The sequence below is a fragment of the Salminus brasiliensis genome, chromosome 12, assembly GCF_030463535.1.
Source record: "Salminus brasiliensis chromosome 12, fSalBra1.hap2, whole genome shotgun sequence".
Taxonomy (NCBI): Eukaryota; Metazoa; Chordata; class Actinopteri; order Characiformes; family Bryconidae; genus Salminus; species Salminus brasiliensis.
Genome location: NC_132889.1, coordinates 37272126 through 37299854, shown reverse-complemented (window position 1 = coordinate 37299854; position 27729 = coordinate 37272126). Strand labels below are relative to the sequence as shown.

Sequence of the window (27729 nt, the reverse complement as noted above, 5' to 3'; positions counted from 1 at the left end):
TGCACTGGCTCTACTTAATTGCCGTTAATGGCATAAAACCTACCTACAAGGCGAAAGTGACCGGAACTACTTTTTTGTGATTAAAATGTCATAAGTAAGACATTACCGGCGGCGTGACGCTGTATAGATAGCTGCAGCTTACAGCCGAAGCTAACAGAAGCTAATGGGCAGCTGCTGAATTCAGCCAGTGAACATGTGAGACTAGTTTTACAGAGAGGAAGAATACACACTGCGTAGTAAGGCGTGTTGAGCTTTCCCAGGTGAAAGTAACCGGAACTACTTTTTTTGTTTTTAAAGCTTCCTAAAAAGCAGTTTTGATAAGACACACCCCCAGGCTGTCCCGCCCTAACACCTGTACCGGTAGTGTCCTGGCTGTAGTGCGGATCTGCGTTATATAGTCCCAGGATTAAAAAGCTTATTTATACATTTAAACATTAAACATGTTCACAAAGTCCGTATTCTGTATTCCGGTAGAAAGGTGCAGGTGTATTTTTGTTGAATTTTAAAATGGGACTAGTTTTTCACAGGGAAGAATACATGCTGGTTTGTCGACAGTGTAGCATAGCGTGTGAAGTTTTTTAACCGGAACTACTTTTTTAGTGTTTCGACCTTCATGAGAACAGCTAGGGTCAGATATGCCCTCGGTCTGTCCCTGCCTGACACTTGTACTGTTGGTGTACTGGCTGTAGTGCAGGTCAGCAGTACATTCTTAAAGCCATTCCTGAAGGGGAATTAAGGGTGGGTTGGAGGAGGAGGTGGAGGAGGGCGGAGGGATGCCATGTAAGAGAAGCTAACGGGCAGTTGCTGAATCCAGACAGTAAACGTGGACTAGTTTTTCGGAGGCGAAAGTAACCGGAACTACTTTTTTTGCGTTTAAACCTTAATGGGAACAGCTTTGCCCCCAACATACCCCCAGTATGACCCATCCTAACACTTGCACTGCTGGTGCACTGGGTGTGGTTCAGGTTAGCGGTACATTCTCACAGTGTTAAAGATATGGTTAATGGTAACAGCTTGGCTTAGATTTTATTTTATTATTTATTATTAATAAATATAAAAAATATATAGAATTTTACTTTAAAGATCAAATTGTATTAATATTATTATTTTTATTCTTTCTCTGTATCCTATACTTTCGTCAATCACCTGTGAAGCACCCCGAATTAAAATTTTGTCTGAAAGGTGCTATATAAATAAAGATTGATTGACTGATTAACTGATTTGATTGATTGATTGATACAACAGAAGCTAAGGGGCAGTTGCTGAATTCAGACAGTAAACGTGTGGAAAATATGTATTTTGACAGAAATGTGAAAACGTGGACTAGTTTTTTGGAGGAAAAAGTAACTGGAACTACTTTTTTTGTGTGTAAACCTTAATGGGAACAGCTTTGCCCCCAGTAGGACCCATTCTGAAAAGGTTGTTAAAGATATGGTTAATGGTAACAGCTTGGCTTGGATTTTATTTTATTATTCATTATTAATCAATATAAAATAAAATATAAAATTTTATATTAAATATGAATTTTTTTTTTTTTTTAATGTTTCTCTTTATCCGAAACTTTCATCAATCACCTGTGAAGCACCTTGAATTTTATTTGTCTGAAAGGTGCTATATGAATAAAGATTGATTGACTGATTGAACATTCAGACAGTGAACATGTATTTTTAACGTCCAATTTAAAAGCAGAACTATTTTTTAGGGCGAAGAATACGCACTGATCTGTCTACAGTGTAGTGTGGGGGTTTTCACTGGTGAAAGTAACCGGAACTACTTTTTTTTGCAGGTTAGTGCTATTTTCTGTAGTGATTAAACAACACTGCTGTAAAGAACTGTGTTAAAGATGCTGTTCATGGTAACGGACGCTACTTTACTGAAGACCCCCGCCAGATGTTTACTAATGGGACTCAGCAGCTGCCCACTGCTTTATTATGAGTGAAGGCGCTTCTGCTCTTCTCTAAATGCAGGGAAACGTGTTCAGGCCACTGCTCATGGCAGCTGACTGTACATTACTGCAGAGCCTTTTTGTCATTCCAGGGGCTCCGTAATGTTACAGATGTGGCAGATCAAGAGATCAAGAGAAGTTGGGCAAACACTGGAGAACTCCTGAGAGCGTAAAGGGGATTAAGGGTAGGTTGGTGGGGGGCGGGGTGACGGCGTGTAGCTGCTGCTTGGCTGGCAGGAGGCCGCTCCTTTGGCCTCGGACTGGCTGAGCAGAGTGTCCGTCTCTTTGGGCTCCAAGTCTGGACTACCCTCGTGCGAGCTGGACGCGACGTACAGCCCCAGAACCTCCTGCACTTTAGCCGGCAGCTCCTGAACGAGGAGGGAAGAGAGGAGAATACACTGAGCTACAGAAACCTTTAATAAATGCTGTAATGAACGACTGGGGGAGGGGCCGTGCCGGTAGGGAGGGGTACAGAGGGGTACGGTGCTGCGTAAGGGCCTCCAGTCCATCCAGACACCAAGTTCCTCCTCCTACCGTGCTGGGTGTAGGTGTAGGTGTAGGTGTTCTCACCTTGCACTGGGCGAGCTGCAGGTAGATGCCCTCCGCTCCCCGCAGCACTGTCTGCAGATCCAGCTTCATGTTCAGCTCATTAATGTGCTGCAAACACACACACACACACACACACACACACACACACACACACACACACACACACACACACACACACTGTAAATGAGCTGCATTTCCCAGGCTTCAATAATCTGTACCATTCACATCAGCTTAATTTAATCGGACAAAAGTATTGGGACACATGCTCATTCACTGCTTCTTCTGAAACCAAGGGTCTCTAATAGAGCTGATTCTGCTTTTGCTGGAGTAACGGTCTCTACCATCCAGGGAAGAAGAAGAAGGGGCTTACTACTAGATTTCGAAGGAGCATTGCTGTGAGCTTTTGATTGCATTCAGCAACAACACACAAAAACAACGCGCACCTTCAGTATTGTGTTGAAATCGTGGTTTGATCCAATCAGCTCCCCCCTCTGCGACTCCAGGATGGCGCAGGCCATCAGCAGGTGGAAGTTGTCACATGGCAGGCGCGTCCACAGAACCTACAGAGAGGAGATAAGGGACAGCTTTCAATTTCAAGTGATTTTACACAAGCAATAATGACCTGGTGTGTGTGTGTGTGTGTGTGTGTGTGTGTGTATTCTATCATACCTCCCATAGGTTCAGGATGTCCTCAAAGGAAAACTCCCTCTTATACCAGATGAGCAGCCAGCGGAAGCAGAAACACAGAGATCCACTGTCCTGAGAATCTGACAGGCAGAGAACCACCAGAGATGACATCAGAAAGAGCAGGAGAACCACAGCACTGCAGAGCATCAGTGCAATTCATGGACTTCGATTAGAGTAAACTCACAGTATCTGCAGTCTTAAATGATCAATACAGTCCTAACATCTGCGTGTGTGTGTGTGTGTGTGTGTGTGTGTGTGTGTGTGTGTGTGTTAACCTATTAAAAAGTTTCATTGCGTGAATCTAAACAATATTCTTTGACTATTTATGATTCATCACAAGTTAAAATGCTTGCTAATCAACACTTCCTTGAATCTTACACAACACACACACACACACACACACTGTAAATGAGCTGCATTTCCCAGGCTTCAATCACTTATACCATTCACATCAGCCTAATTTAATCGGACAAAAGTATTGGGACACATGCTCATTCACTGCTTCTTCTGAAACCAAGGGTATGTAATAGAGTTAATTCTACTTTTGCTGGAGTAACTGTCTCTACTGTCCAGGGAAGAAGGAGAAGGGGCTTACTACTAGATTTCGAAGAAGCATATGCTGTGAGCTTTTGACTGAATCTTTTGACTGGGTTCCTAATAAACTGTCTAGATGAATCTGGGTTATTTGTCTGGGTTATTTGTTATCAGTGTAGTTTAGAGAACTTTAGCCTGGAACACAACGGAGCTCAGACTCAGAAGCTCAAATAGACACGAAGCTTCACCAACTTTTTAAGAGATAAAAGGACCATCAGTCATTGGGCTGGATTATGCTAAGCGCTAAGAGAGGAGCAGCTGAGTGAGTGTGTGTGTGTGTGTGTGTGTGTGTGTGTAAGAGAATGAGAGTTAGTTATGAGATTTAATCCACATTTCAGCATAAATGAAGTGTAATCTCTCCTCTGAGCTCAACGGTAGCGATGCTGTGTTTACATCGCTAAGTAAAACTGCTGATACGTCACTAGGCTCTGTATAGAGAGAGTGTGTCCAACCTGGTAAGATGATTAATGAGAATTATTAAGAAAATGTTCACACATTAAAGTTTGCAGATTAATTGTGTGTGTGTGTGTGTGTGTGTGTGTGTGTGTTAGCATGTTAGCATTGACAGCACTAGTGTTTACCTAAGTAGTCACAGAGCTCTGGATCCAGAGCCCTCAGTAAAAGGCTGAGCTGGAGGAGCTGCTGCTTCATGGCTTCCTGTGACTCTTCAAAGTTCTGGTGCTGAAAAGAGAGAAGAGGAAAACCATTAATACTAATATATTATATATTTATATTTGATATATCCATATACTATTAATGTCAATGTTAATTAATGCTAATGTTTTCAGAGTGGGGGTTTGGTATGAAATGCTTGGTTCTAGATAGCCTACACAGTAAGAACCGTTCACAGTGGCGGTGAACGCAACCAAGAAGTAAAGGTAAAAAGGTAAAGGTGCATGTATTTGTCCCATCTGTGGTAGTGAACACACACACACACACACACACACACAGGTCCTTCCTTCCTGCTGCCGTCAGACTCCACAACCAGCACTGCTCCCAGCGGACCACATACACACACACACTTAACTACACACACATGCTCAGGGAACAGAGATCCCTCAATGCAAAAATAATATGTGCAATACACCCCCCCCCCCACATGTGCAATTAAGAGTTATATTGTGTATATAGTGTAAATTATTTATCCACGTTTTTGTAACTGAGTGTCCTGCTATTCCTTTCTGCTGTGACACTGAGAATTTCCCCACTGCGGGACTAATAAAGGACTATCCTATCTTATCTTATCTCTAACGCCTCTCAAAAAGCTCCCTTTCAGAAAGTTCTTCCACTGCCTGATGCCGGAGACAGTTTTACCAGGGTGTGGAGCTTAAAAATATTGTAGGTTCACTGGTGGTTTTGGATAGTAAATAAAATATATATGTGTTGTTGTCATGGTAACACATTGAACCATTTGCACACCAAAATGCTTACATTTCAAACCCTGAATTATGCAGAAAATGTTACAAAAACATTAAAATATCTTGTATTACATTCATCCCTTTAATAATTACACAGACAGACTGACCACTAGGTCCATAAACCCGGTCAAACACCAGAAGGACTCCACTTCATTTTGGGTGACGAAGAGTAGAGGAGCCAGGAGGTCACTCATACCCTGGACATAACCTACAGAGAGAAACACACACACACACACACACACACACACACACACACACACACACACACACACACACACACACACACACACACACATTAATGTTGAAACAGTGCCCCACAGTGGCAGAGAGGTGTAATTGCAGTGTATGGTGACCTACCCAGGTCAAAGTTGTACATGCAGTAGGTCATGAGCACATCGTGGAGGAGCTTCAGGCCCGGGTTTTCGTTTCCAGAGAAGAAGGGATTATGTCTGTCGGTGCGATTCACATCCCGCTCTGACCAATCAGAACACAGAGATTTATTGAGCGAAGCAGCATCAATGAACAGCCAATGAGGACTGTGATAAAGTACCCATACTTTCACTATAGTACAGTTTCTGCTCTTTAACTGAGTTAGATTGGGATACAGTACCATACTTTCACTATAGTACAGTTTCAGCTCTTTAATTGAGTTAGATTGGGGTACAGTACCATACTTTCACTATAGAACAGTTTCAGCTCTTTAATTGAGTTAGATTGAGATACAGTACCATACTTTCACTATAGTACAGTTTCAGCTCTTTAATTGAGTTAGATTGGGATACAGTACCATACTGTCACTATAGTACAGTTTCAGCTCTTTTAATTGAGTTAGATTGGGATACAGTACCATACTTTCACTATAGTACAGTTTCAGCTCTTTAATTGAGTTAGATTGGGATACAGTACCATACTTTCACTATAGTACAGGTACAGACCAAAATATTGAGCAGTGGAATTAACTGGACTGCTTTTAGCGGTTCATCAATATAACACGCAGCAGAACTGACCAATGAGGCTGCGGTATCCTCTCAGGAGGGAGTTTCTCATCTCTTGCTCCTCACTGACAGATTTCCACTGAACCTTCATCCTAAAATACTCGTCCCTGCAGAGTAAAGAGAGAACACGAACATTTACAATCATTAAATGCATTCAGAGCTAACAGCAATACTGTCTGTAATGATGTGACTGCAGTCCTGCTCACGTTTTCACTCGAATAATATCCTCCCTCTCTTTGGCTGTGCTGTTCCAGGGATAAAATCCTAGGAGGAATTTCCACACCTCTTTTCGCAGAGATGGAATGATGCCCTAGAAGATGCACACAAATCAGTTAGACTGTGATACAGTACCATACTTTCACTATAGTACAGTTTCAGCTCTTTAATTGAGTTAGATTGGGATACAGTATCATACTTTCACTATAGTACAGTTTCAGCTCTTTTAATTGAGTTAGATTGGGATACAGTACCATACTTTCACTATAGTACAGTTTCAGCTCTTTAATTGAGTTAGATTAGGATACAGTACCATACTTTCACTATAGTACAGTTTCAGCTTTTTTAATTAAATTAGATCTATCTAACTCAATCTAACGTTCACGGCCAGGAGTATGCCTGAGAGTAACAATTATTCCTAGAGTTAATGCTGCATTTGATTAATTTCCTAATTTAATTCATTTGACTTTTTGATGCATCTTTATACTGCATCACAATTGTGAATGGGCCAATAGAAATGCTCCAAACTGATGTGAAATAAAATATCTTTTTGCATTAAAAGTTAAGTTTTTGTTGTCTTCTGCTGTAAAAGTGGAATATTTTTGTATATTTTTATGTTTTTGTTTTAAAACCTCAAGTCATAGAGAATAATCATTTCACCAGAACATTAAGAACTTATGTTTTTATAAGGGAGACATCTCAAGAAGAACGACTGCCTTTACTAAGGAACTATTAAAGAACGCTATTTTTAAGAGTGTAGAACATTAGAAGGTGCTTTTTCTCCCACATCTAATGATCAAACCGGCTTCACTGACTAGCCATAATAGTGAGTGGTGATGATGAGAGTATGCACCCACCCCTCTGAACACCAGCTCCTTGACTTTCTGTGGATCTGTGACACGCCCCTCTTGATCCAGAAACTGCTCCCAGTTATCCAGAGGCTGGCCCCTGGTCACCTTTGGCCGGGGTCCCAATTCTGCCCCCTGCTGGCACATAAAAAAGCCTCATTTATCCTGGTTTGTTTGACATAATTTAAAAATACCTGATGTTTTTTTTTTACACTGTGTGAAAATTTCCTGATGAATAGACCAATAGAAATGCTCTACAATTAAACCTTGTTGACCTTCAGGACTTCCCTTCTTGTACAGATTAGGAGCAAAAAGGCTTGGTTCTTTGAGTTCTAAGAATACTAGAACCCATATTTGCTGTTATACAGAACCACTGTACTGTAAACAGGCTATTTTAAGAACCATATGCGAGACATGTTTCTCGTATATGAAAAACTATTTTACCAGATTCCAGTGGTTCTTTGAGTTTTATCTAGAACATCTTTTAAACAGAACATTTAAAGAACCGCCTGGTTCTAAATGGAACATCACTGGGAATAATCATTTTACCAGACAAAGAACCACCGAACCTTTCCCATGCTTATCAGTGACGTTCCAACTTACGCAGGTTATGAGCTCAAAGCCTGGCTCGTCGTCAGGTGGGTGGGGTGTGTTTGGGTCCGGTGGTGTACGGGAGTGTAGTGGCGACTCTGGGGGTTTCAGTGCTCCCCTGAAGAAATTTGTCACCTTGGAGAATCCCCCAAATGTGGTGGCATAGGGGTCCTGGATGAACCTCTGCAAAGGAAGAGAACACAAGAAGCTCTTAGGACTGGAAACAGGGCAGCTGTTCCCTTTTTACAGCCTCTCGCACCTCAAACTTACAGAGACCAGGTCTGAACTGCCATCGTCAAACAGCTGCAGCTCATCAAACGACTGGGAGAGAGCGCCAGAGTCATGAGGGTAGGCCAGGAACAGGCGGCCGTCCACCGGAGAGCTGAGGAGTGCGATAGTCATATTTAGTTTACAGACAGTGAGAATGTACAGTAATACTGTACTATAAATAACCCTTATTATATAAATAATTAGGTAATTCAATTAATTACTAGTTGATTGTCCATTGATATAACAACCATTAATCTGATCATTTTCAAATGCAGTGATGGGGAGAATCACTGGAAATACATAATAATAATACTAATACCACTACTACTAATAATACTAATACTAATACTAATAATACTAATACTAATAATAACTATTAGCCTATTAGCCAAAATGTATTAATAAATCAACCAATACCAATAAACTGATCAATTGATTAATTTGGGTCATTGCTATTCTGAAAACAGATAATGCAATTAAATGACCTGAATCATTAATCATACATAATTATCAATTACAGGAATTAATCACATAATTATCTTTGTATTAGTTATAAAAATAATTTATTTTATATAATTGTAATTAATGGCTTTCATTATATTCATTATATAATTCACATTCTTTTTTATTATGTATAAAATATTACATTTGCAAGATAAATAACTATCTATCTATATCTATATATCTCTATATATAGTATGTGTGAGTATGTGCAGTTACTGACGGGGCGAGTCTGATGTATCTCTGCATGGCTCGCAGCAGCTCTCTGGTGCCACCCCGGTGGAAGTGCAGTGGAGGGAGGGGGTCGCCCCCCCTGCTGGTCAACACCATGAAGTTCCTGCCCAGAGAGAAGCGAGTGCGGCGCAGGGAGTAAAGCTCCGACAGCGGCAGAGAGAACGAGCCCCACTGACCTGAGAACAGACATACAGAGCACCCCATCACCGTGGGTTCCCAATTATCCCAAACTAATTATCTCAAAAAATTGCAAACATCCCATAATAATAATAATAATAATAATAATAATAATATTCCATCTGCACAGCAAGACATTTTCTCTTTTAGGGCTAGTTTTAGTTAAAAAACAACAAAAAAAAACAAAAAACAAAACAGCATTACTCTAAATATAGAAAAAAAATTACAATATTTTTATTTTGGACTGTAAAACTACACTAATGTGTTGCACTTTATTTTATCTCTTGTGGTGGAGATTGTATGTTTAACTGCAAAATTGTTGACACTACAGTATTTCTAGTGCAGTCTATGTGTTTGAGAAAAGACAAATAAAGAAATCAATATTGCAATATTAAAATAATGTTATAATTATTTTTTGATTATTTTGGAGAAAATAGTTTAATTCCTAACACACTCACATTAGAGTAATCTCAAAATTAGTTGTTAGCTTAATCAAAAGAAATCAAAATCAATAAAAATTAATTGTTAGGTGCAGCCCTACTTATCATTGACTTCTAAACTCAGGTCCCAGCAATAGGATTAAACCTTTTTAAGCCATCTGAACCACTCAAACAAACAAACAAACAAACAAACAAAGAATTAAAAACACTCTCAGTGTCTTCATCAGGCTGCTTGAATTATTTAAATCAGCCCAGTAGTGAAACAACACTGAGCTCTATTCGTGTGTGTGTGTGTGTGTGTGTGTGTGTGTGTGTGTGTGTGAGAGAGAGTTTCACAGTGGTCACATTTTAAGGAAGTTGGAGGTTTCTGTGTTTTGAGGCTTGTGCTATGATCCCAGTCACAGTCTGTGACGCAGGGAAGCCACTCTCTATACCTGCACGGCTGCTGGGATTATCACTACTATTATAATCCACTAAATGGACAAAAGTATTGGGACACCTGAGTTAATCCTGCATTTGTTGGAGTAACTGTCTCTACAGTCTAGAGAACCTCATCATCATCCCCATCTCCCCAACTCATCCATCAACTCCACCATCCATCATTCCAGAGAACACAGTTCTTTCACTGCTCAATGCTGCTGGGGGGCTTTATACCCCTCTACTAGCCCACGCCTGGCATTATGCGGCATGGTGCCAATAGGTTTGTGCAGTATGTGCATTTGCACATCTGTGTTAGCAATGGGTGCAACTTAAAGTAGAAGGGTGTCCACAAACATTTGGACACATAGTGTATGTGTTATATCTATTCTGTTTACCTGTCTCTCTGACGGGCGCTCGCTCTTTCTCTCGGCTCTGCTTCACTGTGCTGATAACTGCCCAGTCCGGCTCGTACCCCGGGTCAAACTTGGTTTCCTCCTCTCCTTCTTCCCCATCCTTTCAGAGCAGAGCAAAAACACAGCAGAGAGGAGAGATGGAGAGTGTGTGTTTCGAGCAGAAAGTGTGATGTTTGGATGTTTAATCATCTTAATGGAAAAATAAATGAAACATATCGACCTTATATTTCAAATTTCTGAACAATATTTCCAACCTTTTTGGCGTAAAAGACGGCGGGGGCGTTCTTCCCTTCACCCTGAACGGGGCTCCACTCCAACACCGGCTCTCCGTCCTGTTGGATTTTAACAGCTTTAATAGAAATGCACTTTAACCTCAGAGCCTGGTTAGGAAGCATATTGTTGCGGTCATGCAAAAACCTTGTATCTCCATCTCTTTTGTTCTTTACATTGTGTCCAGATTTCATGATGAATGGACCAACAGAATTGCTCCATGGTGGTGTGTGGAATTAGGAAAATGTACAAAATAAAAAACTGAGCTTATTACATAACTATTTACTAATTCTTCTCCCTAAACATCACAATCCCAGCTTAGGCGTGCCTGCTGTAATCACACAGGGCCGTTATTTCCTTTATGAATGTGGTATTTAATATGTACTGTATAATAATCCATTGAAGGTGAATTCTTTATAGATATTCATTTCCACTGCTCTGTTAAAAAGCCTAAAATCAGGCTGAGAATGGCTCAGCGGGTCTAATGTGCTACCGCTATGAGCCCGGGGGTGGCGAATTCGAGTCCCGAGCCATGTCACAGCATCCTTTACCCTCAGCGGCCGGATTCAAACAGAGCACAATTAGCCGTGCTCTCTCCGATTGGGTAGATGGCGATCTCTTCCCTCATTACTCTTAAAGTCTGTTAGCTTGTGTGGTGGAGCTGGGGACCTGGTGCTTGCTCGGCATTTGGAAAAGAGGCGGTGGCTGGATTTGCATGTATCGGCAGAGACATGTGTTAAGCCCTTACCTTCCTAGTGTCGGGAATATTACATGGAAGTAGGAAGCTAAGAAGCTAAGGAGCTAAGAACAGGGGGGTTCATTTATATAATATAGTATAAATTAATTAATTAATATAAAATAAATCAGTTAATATATCTATCTATCTATCTATCTCTCTCTCTCTCTATATATATATATATATATATATATATATATAAATATGTGTGTGTATGTATATATAAACACACATCCATACATACATACACACACACATATATATATATATATATATATATGCACACACATTTTTTGTCCGTGTTTAGTTTTCTCCACGGTAGCATTTTTATTGGTCCATTCATCCAGCATTATCCAGCTACAGGAGCTGCTTCTGTACACTGTGTAAATAATGCTGAATGAATGGACCAATAGAAATGCTTGAAATTACCCAGAATAAACTCTTATTATTTTAAGCCAAAAATCTAAAAGTTGTGCAGTACAATTTACTCCTACACCACTAGTTATGAGTTATTAGTAATGTGCCATTACTTTTGCACATACCACATTTTAGGCTTAGAGTATTTACACCTATACAATAACATTTAAATATGGATATGTTTATACACTGTAAAGGAAAGAGTGTATAACAGCGATTCCCTTTACTGGTAATATCTATATTGTAAATGTGTGATTATTCCACTTCACACAGGTCTGTCTTTTCTTTTCTGCTTTACAGCTTTTATTACAGATATCCCTAATGTTCACCTACAAGCCCACCTGACTTACAGTCGGCATTAGGTCAGCAGGTTTAGCAGCCCCTTACCCGCTCTACAATCCGGATGAATCCAGGAATAGTTGTGTCATGGTTACTCCTCTTGGCATTGGTGTGAAGGTAAACACCCTCCTTCTCGAAAATCAGCTGTGATTAAACAAACACACACACACACACACACACACACACACACACACAGAGATCACCTTCAAACTGGAAATGAGATTTCAGTTCAGGTTGATTTAGCTCATGACTCACAAGGGAATGTGTAACGACTGAGGGTAAGCATGGCAGTTAGTGCTGCACCTGTGGGGCATTAGCTGATACGGTCATGTGAAAAAGACAGGAACTGTTGTCTTTTTGAACATATCTGAACATCTGGACGTTTGACCTTCATGTGGTCAGCACTGAGAGATGGAGGTAATCTAACTAAACTCACACACCTGAAGAAACGTCTTTAATCATCGCTTATAAAATGTAATTAATAGAAATGTCATTAGCCTTGCTCAAGGGACCCAACAGTGGCAGTTTGCCGAGCCCGGGTCTCGAACCCACAACCCTGCCATCAATAGCCCGGAGCTCTAACTGCTAAGCCACCACAGCCCGTTCCTTGTTGGATTTACTATATTTGCATTGGGTCATTGTCATGTTGCATGGCCCATCTCTGCTTCAGCTTTAGTTTTCGGACAGATGGGGTTTCATATTTTACCTATCGCCCCTTCTGATATTCAAGAATTCATAGTGGATTCTATGATGGAGAGCTCTCCAGGCCCTGCCAAACCATCACATTTCCACCTCCATGCTTCACAGCAGGTATGGGTTCTTGTGCTCAAGTACTTGCTAACTTCAGCCTTACCCAGATGTTTTTTTGACAGTAAGAGTTTCCTCCCTGCTCACCTGCCATGATACTCAGACTTGTTTGGTCACTTTCTGATGATAGATGATGTACTTGGACCTCAGCTGTGACGAGCGCTACCCTTAGATCCTGTGTCTTGTGATTCTGCTGTTGGGTTGATCTTACTAGGGTGGTCCGGCCTGGCTAAGTTGGCCAGTTGCTCCACTTGTAAATGATTTAGTGGAGCGTCTGACTTTTCTTAAACCCCATCCCAGACTCCTCTACAACATCTCCAACCTTCTTCCTGAAGGCCTCGGAAAGCTCTCTGGATCTGGCCATGACGGTGATAATCTTCTTCACCCCTCACTTCAACCATCAATCCAGATCAGACCAGACTAAACATCTGAGGCTTAAATCAGACTCCAGACTCCTCCAGAAGAATCCTCTCCAACCATGATCTGATCATCTGCAGCTGATCTTCTGCTCCTGAGTCTGATTCTACACGTCTGAAGGAGTGATACATGTGTGGGGGGGGTTGAACTTTGTTTTTCTTCATAGTAAAATGACATTTCTATTAATTCTATTTAATTAATGATGATTAAAGATGTTTCTTCAGGTGAGTGAGTTTGGTTAGATCACCTCCATCTCTCAGTTCTGATCACATGAAGATCAGATCTCCAGATATTTCTACTTGTACAAAAAGACAGAGGCTTTGAACTCTGTTAAAGTCTCTTAGCTTGATCACAGAGCCCTGCTGCTTTTTAGTGATTCCCATCAGGACTCAGTGACTCAGTGATTTAATGAAGTGTGGTCTGATCTGAGCTGAACAGATTCCTGTCCCCAGATCACAACAACTCACAGGCCTGTCAAAGACACGACACCAGTGTCTAATCAGCGACCTGACCTTTTAACCCCCTTCCAGACAGTCTTTAGTCTTTAAATCGGACCTAAACCCGACTGTCGAGCTGAAGTCCTGCTGGCTCTCAGTCCTGAGCTTCAGGTTCAGACGCTTAACTTTGACTCTGACACTAAAACCAGCCGAAATAACCGTCACAGACGAGCCACCGACGTCTTGCCATACCCCTCAGCCTCCCAAACGCTCGGGGCGTGCGGTCGTTTCCACTCACCTTGCGATTTTCCGTCTCCATTCCTCGGTTCTCTGCCATCACACAGAATCCGGCCAAAACAACACCAGCGCCTCTTCCGCCTGCCTGGCCAGGCCCCGCCCCCAATCACACGCTTAGTCACGTGTTTTTGGTGACGTGTTGTTTACTCCGAAAAATAAAGTAAAGACATTTATATTCTAATTATTTTAGACCTTCAGTAATTTTACATTTATTAATGAACAGATTATAACGAAGAGGTTAAATTATACTACATAAATGCTGCGACCCTGGAGCGACTAAACGGATAAGAAGATTATAGCTAATGAAGACAATGACGATAAATAATCCTTATTTGTATTTATTTCGACGTTAAAGGTGTTGAAAAAGTATTATTATAGATAAATAATAATAAATAAACATGTGTTAATTTATATATATATGTATATATTAATAAAACACATCATTAATATGAATAAATATGAATAAACATACATTATATATATATATCTTCAGCACTGCAGGATTCTCTTATTTGCCAGTTTACAAAAATTATGTGGTGTATAACAGAAAAAATGAGCATAATACAGAAACATAAAAAATACAAAAGTACTTATGTCATATAATAAATTAAGTAGGAATTATTTTTTTTGTTTATGAATAATTCTACAACAGCTTATTTGCGTTTTATGTTGTATTTTCAAGAATTACATATAAAGTGTATATGTATTTTTAAGAATATGCATTTTAAGTGTTTATATTTGTCAAGTATGGCATTCATGTATATAATATTTACACAATAAGGAACTCTGCCTATTTGCACTATGACTATTTGCACACCTGTACAGATGTTCTTTTCTGTAAATATATTTTCAGCTCTTTATTACCTTTAGTACTTTTTACTTTTTTAATTTATCAAGACAAGACAAATTCCTTGTATGTGTGACATACTTGGTGAAATGAAGAGATTCTGATTCTGAAATGCACATAATATTTACATATTAAAATAACATTTTTGCATTTATTCAGGCCCCAGAAATGTACTAAATATAAGAAACACGAGAATAAATGAATGTTAAGAGACAAAACAAGTCAGTTATTTATGCATCTAGAGCATGAGAAAACATTATTTGAATAAATTAAAATAATGAATAATGAATAATAATAAAATAATTAATAAAATAATAATGGAACATTCAAAAAATAGTTATAATTTAATACATAATAGAATGTATTATTTTTTATTTATTTTTTATTTGTTATTATTATTATTAATATTGTCGTTATGGTATTGTTTATTATGTATTTGCTTATTGTGTGCAGTTATGGCACAGCGCACACAGCGTCAAAAATTGCACTAATTTATATAATATTTACATATTTAAATCTGAATATTTAAAATATTTACAATATCGTCAAACTTCATGTGAGCATAAAGTTTATTTGTTATTTAATAAAATTATTAACTGATAAATGAGCGGCCTGCTGTGCGTGATGACGTGTTGCGCGCGTCACGCCGTTGGAGTCTAGGGGAGAGAGAGAGAGAGAGAGAAACACGGGCGGAATAAAACCCCAAAAACAACAAGTTCTGAGCCGTGAAGACGCTTCTGCCAGAAGCGGGAGGATCCTGAGTGTGTGAGTAGGTGGGCTGCTGTGTTTCAGCGTGGTGGGCGATGTGCGTGTGTGTGAAATGCTGCGTTTTCGCCGGGAGCGAAGTTGTTGTGGGGCGCTCAGGCTAGCTGGGTTAGCTTAGCTTAGCTTAGCGCTGCTCGGCTCCGTTGCAGTAGCCAGCGCTATAGGTCCAAATGTTTGTGGACACCCCTTCTACTTGAAACTGCACCCGTTGCTGATACTGATGTGCAAACGTGTGTGCAAGTGCACACACACACCTATTGTCTAATGCATGCAGAAAAGTACTGCCAATAGAATAGGACCCTCCGCACGAGCAGATCGTAAACATGCCCCTATTGGCACCATGCTGCCTCTAATGCCAGGCGTGGGCTAGAGGAGTGTAAAGCCCCCCCAGCAGCATTGAGCTGTAGCTGGCGCCCCATCCAAAAGCTCTGGGTGGTTGTTATTATTATTATTATTAGTAAACAATATATATCCTGCATAACCTTACTAATGCTGCTCTTGTGGCTGAATGCAGTCAAATCCTCACAGCAATGCTCCTCCTCTAAAATCTAGCAGAAAGCCTTCTTAACTGGACAGTAGAGGCAGTTACTCCAACAGAAGCAGGATACACCCTTTTTAATACTGGACATTTAATAATAGACATTGAATGAGCAGGTGTCCCAATACTTTTGTCCATATCAAATCAAATCAAAATCAAATAAAATTTTGTTTGTCACATACATAGTCATACACAGTATAACTTGCAGTGAAATGCTTTTTTGACAGTCTGCCCACATCAAAGCTATACAATAAAGATATAAATTTAAACTTAACTAAACCTTAACTTAATGAAGTAAAGTGCGAAAGAAAAAGAAAATAAAAATAGAATAAGTTACATTTAAGTTAAATTTAAGTAAAAAAAAAAAAAAAATGAAAATATAGAAATATAAGCAAAAAAATAAATAATATATATATATATATATATATGTATGTATGTGTATGTATATATATATATATATATATATATATATATATATATACACACACACACACAGATGAAATATAGGGGCTGTGGGGCAGAACTCTTTTGCAGGGATTAACGCGAGCCGAACAGCCATTGTTCTGCATGGCTCACCTCAGTATTAACTCATTAACAGTATCTGAAGATTTGAGCAGGGATGCCCATGTTTTACCCCTTTCCCCAAAAGCTATATCGCTGAAAAATTATTTTAGCATCTTTTTATGCAAGGTTAGTCCGTTTATTTTTGTCTTGTACTTTTGATTGTCAAGTGCAAAAAAGCCTACGAGCACCACGCAGAAGTTTGGGCAACCCGAAATATTTCGGCTCTCCGATAACAAGACCCAAGAGCCCAGACCTTCAGTAGCATGTTAGTGCTATGGGCAAAAAAAAACTCTTGAGCTGTGTCCCAAACTGTGCCCTAATCACTCTCCCCTCCAGATCACTATATAGGGCACTGTTCTAGGGAACGGAACTCGACAAGGCAGTGAGCAATTTCAGACACGATCGTTTTTTTACGGTACATATTACAGTGCATTTTGGGATTGTTACAGTGCACATACACCACAAAGTAGTGCACTAGGAAGTGAATAATATTGTCCAATTGCAATGGACGTAATTATCGTAATTATCGCTCACCATGGCCAATTAATAAGATTGGCACATAGTGTACACCTTATAGTATTAGTGTGTAGGGCGCAATGGGACACAGCCTCCACGAACCTAGTCCCAACAGTCAGCAGCCATCCGAGCTCCTCTTAGCAGCTGCCTGTGTGCTAGATCCAAGTGTTAAAACTAGGGATGCACCGATCCATCTCTTTCTGTTCCGATACTGATACCGATACATGAACTTTGCGTATCGGCCGATACCCGATACCGTTCTGATACCATTGTTGAATTAATAAACCGTATACCTCACCATCTAGGAGAGACGTAAGGCATCAGGATTTACATAATCATTACTTTACTAACTATAACAACTGAACACAGATATAAATGAACCCAATTTCTGTTTATTGGTCACTAAACTTAATAGCTGGACCTGTGCTGGACCTCAGCTCAGGACTTTTACTCTGAAATTCTCTGATAAAGGTCTGATTGAGCCTTTGTTGCCCACCCCTGCTTAAAACGGTTCTATACACCGATTATTTTTGGGAGATAGGCTACTCTCCCAATAAACGGTCATTCCAGATCAAACCAGACGTGGTTGTTCTAGGGCTTCCCTCAAAGAACCCTCTGTAGAACTTCAGCGCAGGTCCATCAAAGCTGTTTCAGCGTAAGAACAGACCGGAACCACCTTGATCCTTTAATGTAACTAGCGTTTTTTGTTGTTGTTTCTAGGCAACATCAGCGAGTGTCGTCCTCCCGTCTCTCCCCTAGTTCTCTCCTGCGCGCAGACACGGCCGCCCACTTGTGCCTCGTACAGCGTCTCCTCAGCGTTTCCACTGAAGAAAGCTGCACTCGTTAACCAAAGAAAATTCCTGACGCAGGATCCTGAAGTCTGAGGAAGGAACTGCAGAGAAAAGCGGCGTAGGAAGGTCACACTCGGCGCTGCTCAGCATTTCAGAAGAAATAAATAAAAGCTCCACCATCGTTTCATCACGCTCACCATGGCCTCCATCACCAAATCCTCCGACCTCGAGATTCCAGACAACCACAAAGAAAGCTGGCTGGCGCTGCTGGCCGCAGCGGAAGCGTACAGCCAGAAGTCCGGCTGTGACCTGGCCATTCTGACCGCCTGTAAGAAGTTCCTTCCCTCGGGCGTCGAGGGAGACGGCGTGAAGAAGCATGAAGGGGGCGGGGCCTTGCCCCCTGGAGGTAGGAAGTGGGATTACTCCTATCACGTGTGGGGTCAGGGTGCGCTGGCCGAGTCGTCCCGGCGGTACATGGACGACATCGCTGTTCTTCACTCCACCACGGTGCTCACGGCCCACAGACACACTCGCCTCAGCTCCGGAGAGGGAGGAGCCAAGCTAGGCGTGGACGTGCCCTCTGATAGGCCGGTGAGTGGCGCGTGCTCTTGGGCTGGGTGATACGGCAGAGGTATTATATCATGATACTTGGGTGATGTTTTTGCTCATGGCTCTTTGTTATAGGAAGCCACAATATGGTCCAGATCAGGTTATTTTGCCCCCTGATTCGAGTCTCTCGCCGATACTGATCCCGATCCGATCCGATTGCTTGTGTTTGTATAAATAATCCAGCTCCACTTCTTAGATCAGATAAACTGCTGATTAATGGGTTCAGTAAAATCCATTTATTTTTAGGATCGGAGAGATTTATTTATTTATTTATTTATATGACATGAAGGATTATTGACTTCTGATGAAATTTAATAGTCCTGTATTGTTTAATATTGTAAAAAAAAATATATATATAGAGTGCCGCTCTAATTAGCATTAGCGTTAGCCTTCACTCAGTTCTGAACACACTCTTAAGTGCTGGTTTGAAAACAAAGAAAGGTTTTTATAAAGATTCAGATTGTATTAATATATTTTTCATATTATTATTATTATTATTATAATTAATTTATATTTATGTTTATATTTCATGTTGCCCTGTAAAATACTTCCACACTGCAGGTTAGGGCTGGGCGATGTGCCGATGTTTCACAGTATTGTGATGAATTCTGTTGTTATGATGTTCAGAATGCTTTTCTATGCATTTTGAGGATGTTGTTGGGGCTTAATGAACACTGCTCAGCTGCTTGTTTCATTACCTACAGTGTAATTAGACTGGTGTAATTAGATGAGCTGCAGCAGATGTTGAATAGAAATTGCTGTACTCAGTACAGGAGAGTATCTGATAGTAGTTTTTAAGAATCTGTCGATACTGTCTGTAATTGCGTGTATCGTGTATCATAAAAAATCTCTTTAAATATCGTGACATTAAATATAGAATATTATAAATATAGTATTTTTACCATATCGCCCCGTGCTCTACTGCAGGCTCTTAACTCTTCAGTAACCTCCTGAGAGTGTCCTTACCCTTAAAATCCAAAGGGTGATGCCCAGTCCATTCAAATATATCTGGATAGCCCCACCCCTCTTACTGATTATCACGATTACGGTTGTGTGAAAAAGTCAGGACACCCCATGAAACACTTCATCTTCGTCTTTTTGAACACATTTAAACATCTGGACGTCTGATCTTCATCTGATCAACACTGAGAGATGGAGGTGATCTGACTAAACTTACACACTTAAGTCATCGTTTATTAAATGGAATTAATCCAATTTCATTTTCCTGTGAGGAGAAAGGGAAAAGCTTTAACCCCCCCCCCAATATATCACTCCTTCTAATGTGTAGAATCAGACTCAGGAGCAGAAGATCAGCTGCAGATGATCAGAACATGGTTAGAGAGGATTATTCTGGAGGAGTCTGGAGTCTGATTTAAACCTCAGACGTTTAGTCTGATCTGATCTTGATGGTTGTTGAAGTGAGGGGTGAAGAAGATCACCATCATGGCCAGATCCAGAGAGCTCTCTGAAGCCTTCAGGAAGAAGGGTGGAGATGTTGTAGAGGAGTCTAGTTTCCTCTTGACTGTTGAAGTGAGTGGTGTCACCTATTCCTTTCCACAGACCATGATCGGGGACTCGGGCTCCGTAAGCCCCAGCGCGAGGCTTTACTCTCAGAACTACCCTTCGATCTACAGTCAGTCCGCAGGGATCGGCCAGCCTGCGGTTCAGCATGGGAACGGAGAGAGGGAGAGAGTGGCTCTGGAGGAGGCTGAGAGGGCGAGAGAGAGGGCAGGCATCGTAGACCTGGAGGAGGATGAGGAGGAAGGAGAGGAAGACGATATGGATGGACGGAGACACAATTTGAACGAATCAACAGGTGAGGAGTCTTAACTACTGCTCGAGTTCCTCGATGCGTCTGATGGTTTAATGCTGTAGTGAAAATCACTGTGTTTAATAGAATCTACACTATATAGACAAAAGTATTGGGACACCTGCTTGTTCACGCTTTCTCATCCCAAATGTACTGGATGGAGCACAATCATCCATCATTCCAGAGAACACGGTTCTTCCACTGCTCCACAGCTCAATGCTGGGGGGCTTTAGACCCCTCTAGCCCACGCCTGGCATTATTAGGCAGCATGGTGCCAACAGGTTCATGTTTACTATCTTCTCCAGAGAGTCCTATTCTATTGGCAGCACTTCTCTACAGGGACTAGACAAGCTGTGTGTGTGTGTGTGTGTGTGTGTGTGTGTGTGTGTGTGCACATCTACATCAGCAGTGGATGCAACCTAAAAAAGCTAAATGCATTCTTTAGAAGGGGTGTCCACAAACATTTTGACATTTGTTTTTATTCAGCTTCCAGTTACAGCAAAAGTTTGGGCACCCATGTCTCTCCCTTCCTCTCTCCCTTCCTCTCTCTCGCCCTCTCTCTCTCGGTTCTAGGTGTGTTCTCCATGGATGAGGATTCCCTCTCCCGTGATTGCGAGCCGTTCTTTGAATCTGATGGAGAAGAGGAGAGCACTGATGGTGAGTTAGGATGAGTTTGGTAATATACAGGGAATTCAAACCCAGAAATTTTCGTACCCTGGTCAAATACCAAATAAACCCTCAGCCTGGGGGTGGCGCTATCCAGAGCAGCTCTGGTTACGTTGTACAGGTTACAGATTCGTTTCTAACATTTAATCCTGAAGACAAATCTCAGAATCTCAGACTGCAACTGCAGTATTTATCCACTAGAGGTCACACTGAGAGAGCTTTACTAATATATCATGGCATGTGTCTAACCCTGCTCATGTAACCAATATATCAATAACTTTACTGACCAACAGCACCTTCACTGACCACTGACGTTTATTCTAATGTTATATAGAGTTATTTACAGGTAGACTCTCTAAGTGACCACTGACTTTATGATTATTAGGGTTTATTGTACAGGTATTCTAACTGCCAGCTGAATTTTGCACTTTGCTGGGTCATGCTGACTATTCCCATCTATTTCCATGTCTGTGTCTTCCAGGCTCTCTGAGTGAGGAAGCCCCGCCTCCTCCGCGAGGGCTGGCAATGGGTCACGCTGCGTTTTCGTCTCGCCCGCCTCACCCAATGGCTCTGGCTCGCTCTCTGCCCGTCTCTGTGCCTGTGTGGGGCTACAGGAGCAGCCGCACCCCACAGGGGGAACCGCACAGCGGAGAACGGGTCAGTGACTCCTCATGTACTTATTAAGTTTAATACTTTATTATTATTAATATTCAGTCGTGTCGGGATCCATGAACCAGATAGCGAGATTATTCCAGAGTGTAGGCTGCTGTTTTTTTCGGTATGTAATTTTAAAAGTATTTTTAAGGAACCTGGATTGAAGCTTCTTAGTGTTTAAATGATTTAACAGTACTGAACTTTAGTCAGTGGATAACTCGCTCATTTATTTTAAAACTGCACAATTCGTCCACTAGAGAGAATTTTATATATAAATCTGAATATCTTATTTGTACATTATATTTATTTTTATTTTAGATTTTATTTAATTATTTTATTTATTTCGTTTTTTTTTAAAGTTTTTTAAATCTCATCGATTTGCAGCCTGTAGTGTTGGCACGATATCAGAATGCTGATTTTGAGAGCAAATGTAGTAGTAGCAGTACTCACTGCTCCTGGCCTCCAGTTGGACTCCAGCTGGAGTGTAATCCATTTTTACTCCACTGTACTAAATATAAATCACACTGAGCGCCCCCTTATGGACGGCTGCATATTCCAGCTGCATTTCTAGACCAGCTGAGAGCATGTAGAAGCATGTGGGCTGAGGCGGTAGAGTAACACTACAGGATTTTACACTAATGTGACTCTATGGGTAATGCAGTGTTACACAGCAGCAGTTCTGGAGAGAGGTTCTCCTCCTGCAGCTCCACCACCAAACCTCCATAGTGCAGTAGCAGCAGCAGTGAGAATGACGAAAAGGCCGTTCTCCACCTGTTACAGACAGTGGAGCATCAGCATGAGCCTGAAGCTGCTGATTAAGTGCTACATCATGTTGATTTAAGTGTGTGTGTGTGTGTTACAGGTTGGCGTTGCAGATTTGGATCACATAGCTGCTAGTATGAAGGCCCTGCTGGCTCCTGCAGCCACGGACGGCACGGAAATGTTCGGAGCTCTGCCTCGACCTCGGCTCAACACGGGCGACTTCTCTCTCAAACACTGAGAGACCAGCATATGTGGGTGTGTGGGTGTATGTGAGAGAGAGAGGGAGAGAGGGAGAGAGAAAGTGTGAAAGTGTGTTCACATGTGAAAGTAAGCTCAGGAGTGATGAAGGGTTTTGAATGACACGTATACAGATGTAAATAAGGTGCCGAACCCAAACCTCCTCTTTTTTTTTCTTTTTTTTTTCTTCTTTTTTTTTCTTTCTTTCTTTTTTTTTCAACGTTAAAAGAGGCAGATTCTTAACTTCACTTTACTCCTGTCTGTGTAACTGGGCGGAAGGAAAACGTAAGCTTGTTTTTGTTTTATGGTCCTCGCTCCAGCAGTCTGGTGGGTGTTTCTCAGTTAGCCCGATAACATGAGCCAGAAGGCAGGATTTTACAGTCGCAGTGGATACCAGCTATCTGCTATCTGGATCAAATTTGGAAAACTTATTGAAAACCCCTGCGTCAGAGCTTCCTCTCCGGTCCCTGAAAGTGGACCCAGTGGTGCTGATGCAGGATCAGCCTTTGCCTTGTACAACCTATTGAATGTAAATGTGTGGAATCAGTGGAGCTGATCCTGCATCAGTACCTTTGGTTGCTTTGATGATGACGATGATGATGATGATGATGATGAGCTGTTGTGTGCAGGTTCTTCATCATGTTTTTTTTATATTATTATTATTATTATTATTATATTTACCTCCTACTTTATCAGAGCTGCTTATATACCCTTCCTCTCACACAGAGAGAGAGAAATGCTATAAGTAGAGGCGAGCGATACAGCAGACATATAACATCACCGTCCTCGAAGATACTTTCAAAATACTCATATCATTTTTTGAAGAAAAAAAAACCCCCCAAAAAAACAGTCATGGAACACTTAATATACCCCGATCAGCCATAACATTAGAACCACTGACGGATGAAGTGAGTAACACTGCTGATCTGCTTCCAGTGGCTCCTGTCAGGAGGTGGATCTACATATTAGGCAGTGAGTGATCAGTCAGATCTTGAAGGTGATGGAGGTGTAGAAGCAGGAGAAATGGGCGAACGTGAGACACACTGACAAGAACCAAGCTGTTATGGTCAGAACATCTCCAAAACAACAGGTCTTGTGGGGTGTTCCCGGTATGCAGTGGTCAGAACCTACGACAGCACTGCCCTGAAAAAGAAGGGCATCCAGTACGCATTGATGCTTAAGGAGGTCCCACCTCACACCTTATAGAACTTAAAGAATCTACTGCTGCCCACATCTCAAAGTGTTCCAGATACCATAGGATGCATTTGGAGGTCTTGTGGATGGTTGGTGTATGATCCAAAACTGTGGCTGTGCCTAAAACTGCACTGTAATACACTGAATATTGGGGGTGTAACGATATGATGCTATAATATCTCGGTTAAAAATATTACATGATGACTAAAATGGCCTTTATTTTAGTGTTAATGTTCAGAATTCAGCGTTATATAACCACAATATTTCAAACACACTAGTTATACATCCATCACAAGGATGGATGTATAACGCTCTAGCGGGGAATTTGTCTAGTCTGTGCTAATCTGAGCTAAATCCACTTAGTGTAAATGTGCAGTTCTTCAGCTCTGAGTACTGACTGAACCCCTAAATCATCCCAGTAACCACAGGATATCCTCATATTGGCCAGTGCTACTGAGAACACGACAGACCAGTGGCAGGGCTAATAAGAGCTCGCTGCTAAAAGACTTTTCCGTTAGCTTCAGTGCTGCCGGTGACGGCGTACTGGTGGCTCGGGTCATCCTGAGCTGAGTGCCTGCTTGATTTCCATTTTCAAACAAACAGCTTGACCAGTCATATGGCTGAGAACTGAGCTGTTTCTTGAACAATCCCCTCCGTTTACACCCTCATATCATCGCCGTCATGCAAAAAAAACTTTGACGTTTTGATATAATGTGAATCTGGCAGTTGTTCTTTATGTCGCTTCAGAGTTTTATGATGAACTGACCAATAGAAATGCTCCAAAATGACGGGGAATTAAACAAAAAACAAAAAAAACCATGGTTTTTAGCTCAACAGTGGTGATGTGCTTAATATGAGCCGCAGAGCCGAGAGCTCTGAAGGTGCTCAGGCTGATGTCGTGCATAAGAGCCTACATAAGGAATGCATTGGCCAGTTATTTCATGGCAGATTGGCATCCATCAGTCTAGTCATCCCTAACAGGGTTAACAGTGGGGGTAGGCTTACTTTGTAGGTGATAGGATTGGTGTTGAGAAGCCCATCAGTGCTCAGAAATGACTTGGGATTAAATCTTTTACATGGTAAATTATCCACTTTTAAGGCCCTTTTTGGTCCGTTTTTTGCATTGCGGCGACGATATACAGTCAAATACATCAATTCAACACACTAATTTGCTTTAGTTTGCTGACTTTTGGCAGTAATCATGTTCATATTCTCAGTGTAGCTTCATCTTCCAGGCGTCTGCTGGTGTGAGGGCCATAAATACTGTGATGATAAAGCGCCAGCGTCCACCACCCCGTCACTGAGCACCAGCCTGCAGCTGTAGCTGCTTGTGTGTGTGTGTGTGTGTGTGTGTGTGTGTGTGTGTGTGTGTGTGTGTGTGTGTGTGTGTGTGTGTGTGTGTGTGTCTGTCTGCTGAGAGAGGGAGGGAGTGAGGCTAAGTGCAAACTTGGGCAGACTGACACGCTGTGTGCCTGAATGAGCGGGAGCATTCTGTGAGCGTGGGTTAACACTATATTCCTGACACTGTACACTACATTTCTAATGCAGGGCGGGCTGCAGAGGGCGGCTGGACATTGACCATAAAACTGATTGAAGGGGTACTTCAGCACCTTTCAACTTGATCTGTGTAATACAGTCACTTTACCACAGTCAGTCGTTTTCCTTCATGTCTCTGTTTAATAGAAAACACACTGACCCAAGACTGACTTATCAGAGAATCCAGTGGTCAGTTACTGAACTGAGCCAGTTTAACATCTGCTGCACCAAAGCTGCCAACTTCTGATCAGTGTAGCAACATAGGATAAGAGGTTCTCTTGTGTTCGACACTCTTTTAAAAAGAAACGGATGAAGGTGCTACAGGCGGTTCTTTGAGGCGTTCGAGCCACTTTTGGCTCATTAGATCATGAGTTCAGAAGCAGGAAAGAAGCTTTTCATCAAGGGAAGGTTCTTCACACTCATGCAACTTCTATTAATATGGTTCTGTAGGAATGCAGAAGTGCTCTAAACACTGTAGCAACAGTTTGACTTGAGTTTTCTACACACAAGATCCAAAATCCAAATGATTCTTTAAGTGAATCAATAGAAGAATCTTGTTTGTTCGTTAAAGAACCAGCCTTGTAATCAAGGGAAGGTTCTTTAAGCCTTTAAAGTGTCATTAACACTTGCATATCTCTTACTATGGTTCTTTATGGTATCTAAAAGTGGTGGTTCCTCTATGGCACGACTCAAAGAACTATTTGTAGCCACTTTATTTATATTTTTTAAAGGGGTGGTTGCAGGAAATGATTGCCCATGGTAATTGACTGTATAGTAGACATGGTGCAGGTTAAGATTAGGCTGAGAAACACTAGTGTTCCTGTAAGGAAACCACTTGCTTGTGCACGCACACACACACACACACACACACACACACACACACACACACACACACACACACACACACACACACACACACACACACAGAGATAAGTAAACATGCTCTAATACTGACATTAAGAACTGAAATTCTGACTCAGTGCTTTCTAACGTGAACCGTCTCCCCCAGGGCCGCTCGCTTCAGGAGATTATGCTTTGAGAATGTTGGGGTGTTTTACCTGCAGACTAACGGTGTAGTTCACAGCTGCGTACAGGCCGGCGGCGCTCGAGCGGCGGGCGCAGAATCGTGTGATGGTATCGTAATGTCGGTCATTTCAGATCTGTTAAGTGTTGAAGCAAATCTGTTTTGAATAAATCAGCTGTTTGTTGTTGATTGGGCTCGGAGTTTGTTTATTTATGTTTGTTTGTTTTTGTTTGTTTAAAGAATCCCTGTCCTAGCAGATCTCAGCCTATACTCCTGGTTCAGCAGTGCAGTTTATGGTGTTCGTGCACCTAATTTACATTAGAACTAAGCTCAGCTTGTAAAAGCAGGTTATAAAGTCAGAGGGGTTTGATGTGAAATGGTTCACTGCAGAGAAACCCCCACTCAGTAGGGTTGCTGCTGTTATTGAGTGCTGATTAAAATGCACTATGAATTCTTCAGTGTCTACTGTGAGATAGTCTATGATAAACTATTCAGTAACTACTGTCCAGGATTTAATATCCAGTATGAATTATTCAGTAAATCTTGTAGAATCTACTGTGAATCATTTGGCATCTACTGTCAATCAGTCAGTATCCACTATTAATCATTTAGTATCCCCTGTGAATCATTTAGCATTCATTGTGAACAAGTCAGCGTCCACTGTGAATCATTTAGTATAAACTATGAATTATTTAGCATCTATTGTGAATCATTCAGTATCCACTGTGAATCATTTGGTATTCACTGTGAACAATTCAGCATCCCCTGTGAATCATTTAGTATCCACTTTGAATCATTCAGTATCCCCTGTGAATCATTCAGCATCCCCTGTGAATCATTCAGTAATCCCTGTGAATCATTCAGCATCCCCTGTGAATCATTCAGCTCAGACAGGATAGGACACATTACACACATCATTTAAACACAATTTAATCATAAAATATGATTAAACAAAGCAAAAGTATATGATCACTACTCAAATTATACATTACATCAACACATGGGATATAAAATAATTAAGGCCCCAAAAATGCAACAACTTTAACACACAAATATCAACAATATTTTAAAGTTGGAACACTATTCCACCTCTCCACCTCGCCATATGCAGGATCTTGGGGCGCATCAGCTGTTGTTTGAGCTATTTTTAATGATATTTTTCCATTAGCATAACTACCTCTATTATATAGATGTCCCG

The 27729-nt window shown here is 41.2% G+C and overlaps 2 protein-coding genes across 4 annotated transcripts in view; one reads left to right on the top strand and one right to left on the bottom strand.

Moving 5' to 3' along the window:
- The window catches only part of tbc1d17 (TBC1 domain family, member 17), a 14471-nt gene extending 362 nt beyond the window's left edge, over window positions 1-14109 (bottom strand). The window contains exons 1-17 of the mRNA XM_072693845.1: window positions 14020-14109; window positions 12109-12204; window positions 10553-10630; window positions 10281-10398; window positions 8838-9024; window positions 8114-8225; window positions 7856-8026; window positions 7262-7387; window positions 6395-6498; window positions 6201-6295; window positions 5551-5667; window positions 5301-5401; window positions 4357-4456; window positions 3164-3261; window positions 2938-3054; window positions 2516-2602; window positions 1-2313 (exon numbers count right to left, since the gene is read on the bottom strand). The exon at window positions 1-2313 is cut by the window's left edge and continues 362 nt beyond it. Of these exons, the coding sequence (XP_072549946.1) occupies window positions 2125-2313; window positions 2516-2602; window positions 2938-3054; window positions 3164-3261; window positions 4357-4456; window positions 5301-5401; window positions 5551-5667; window positions 6201-6295; window positions 6395-6498; window positions 7262-7387; window positions 7856-8026; window positions 8114-8225; window positions 8838-9024; window positions 10281-10398; window positions 10553-10630; window positions 12109-12204; window positions 14020-14058 (1935 nt within the window). The 5' untranslated portion in view covers window positions 14059-14109 and the 3' untranslated portion in view covers window positions 1-2124. The remainder of the gene's footprint in view (window positions 2314-2515; window positions 2603-2937; window positions 3055-3163; window positions 3262-4356; window positions 4457-5300; window positions 5402-5550; window positions 5668-6200; window positions 6296-6394; window positions 6499-7261; window positions 7388-7855; window positions 8027-8113; window positions 8226-8837; window positions 9025-10280; window positions 10399-10552; window positions 10631-12108; window positions 12205-14019) is intronic.
- Window positions 14110-15518: 1409 nt separating this feature from the next.
- akt1s1 (AKT1 substrate 1 (proline-rich)) lies at window positions 15519-26720 on the top strand. Of its 3 annotated transcripts, none has more exons than XM_072694026.1 (6): window positions 15519-15630; window positions 17969-18630; window positions 20209-20464; window positions 21032-21115; window positions 21606-21781; window positions 22641-26720. In XM_072694026.1, exons 2-6 carry the CDS (start codon window positions 18238-18240, stop codon window positions 22776-22778), a joined length of 1047 nt encoding a protein of 348 aa, XP_072550127.1. In that variant the 5' UTR covers window positions 15519-15630; window positions 17969-18237; the 3' UTR covers window positions 22779-26720. The 3 variants fall into 3 exon arrangements, with proteins under 3 accessions (XP_072550127.1, XP_072550129.1, XP_072550128.1); XM_072694028.1 differs by having other exon boundaries at window positions 15519-15634; XM_072694027.1 differs by having other exon boundaries at window positions 15519-15638.
- Window positions 26721-27729: the final 1009 nt, after the last annotated feature.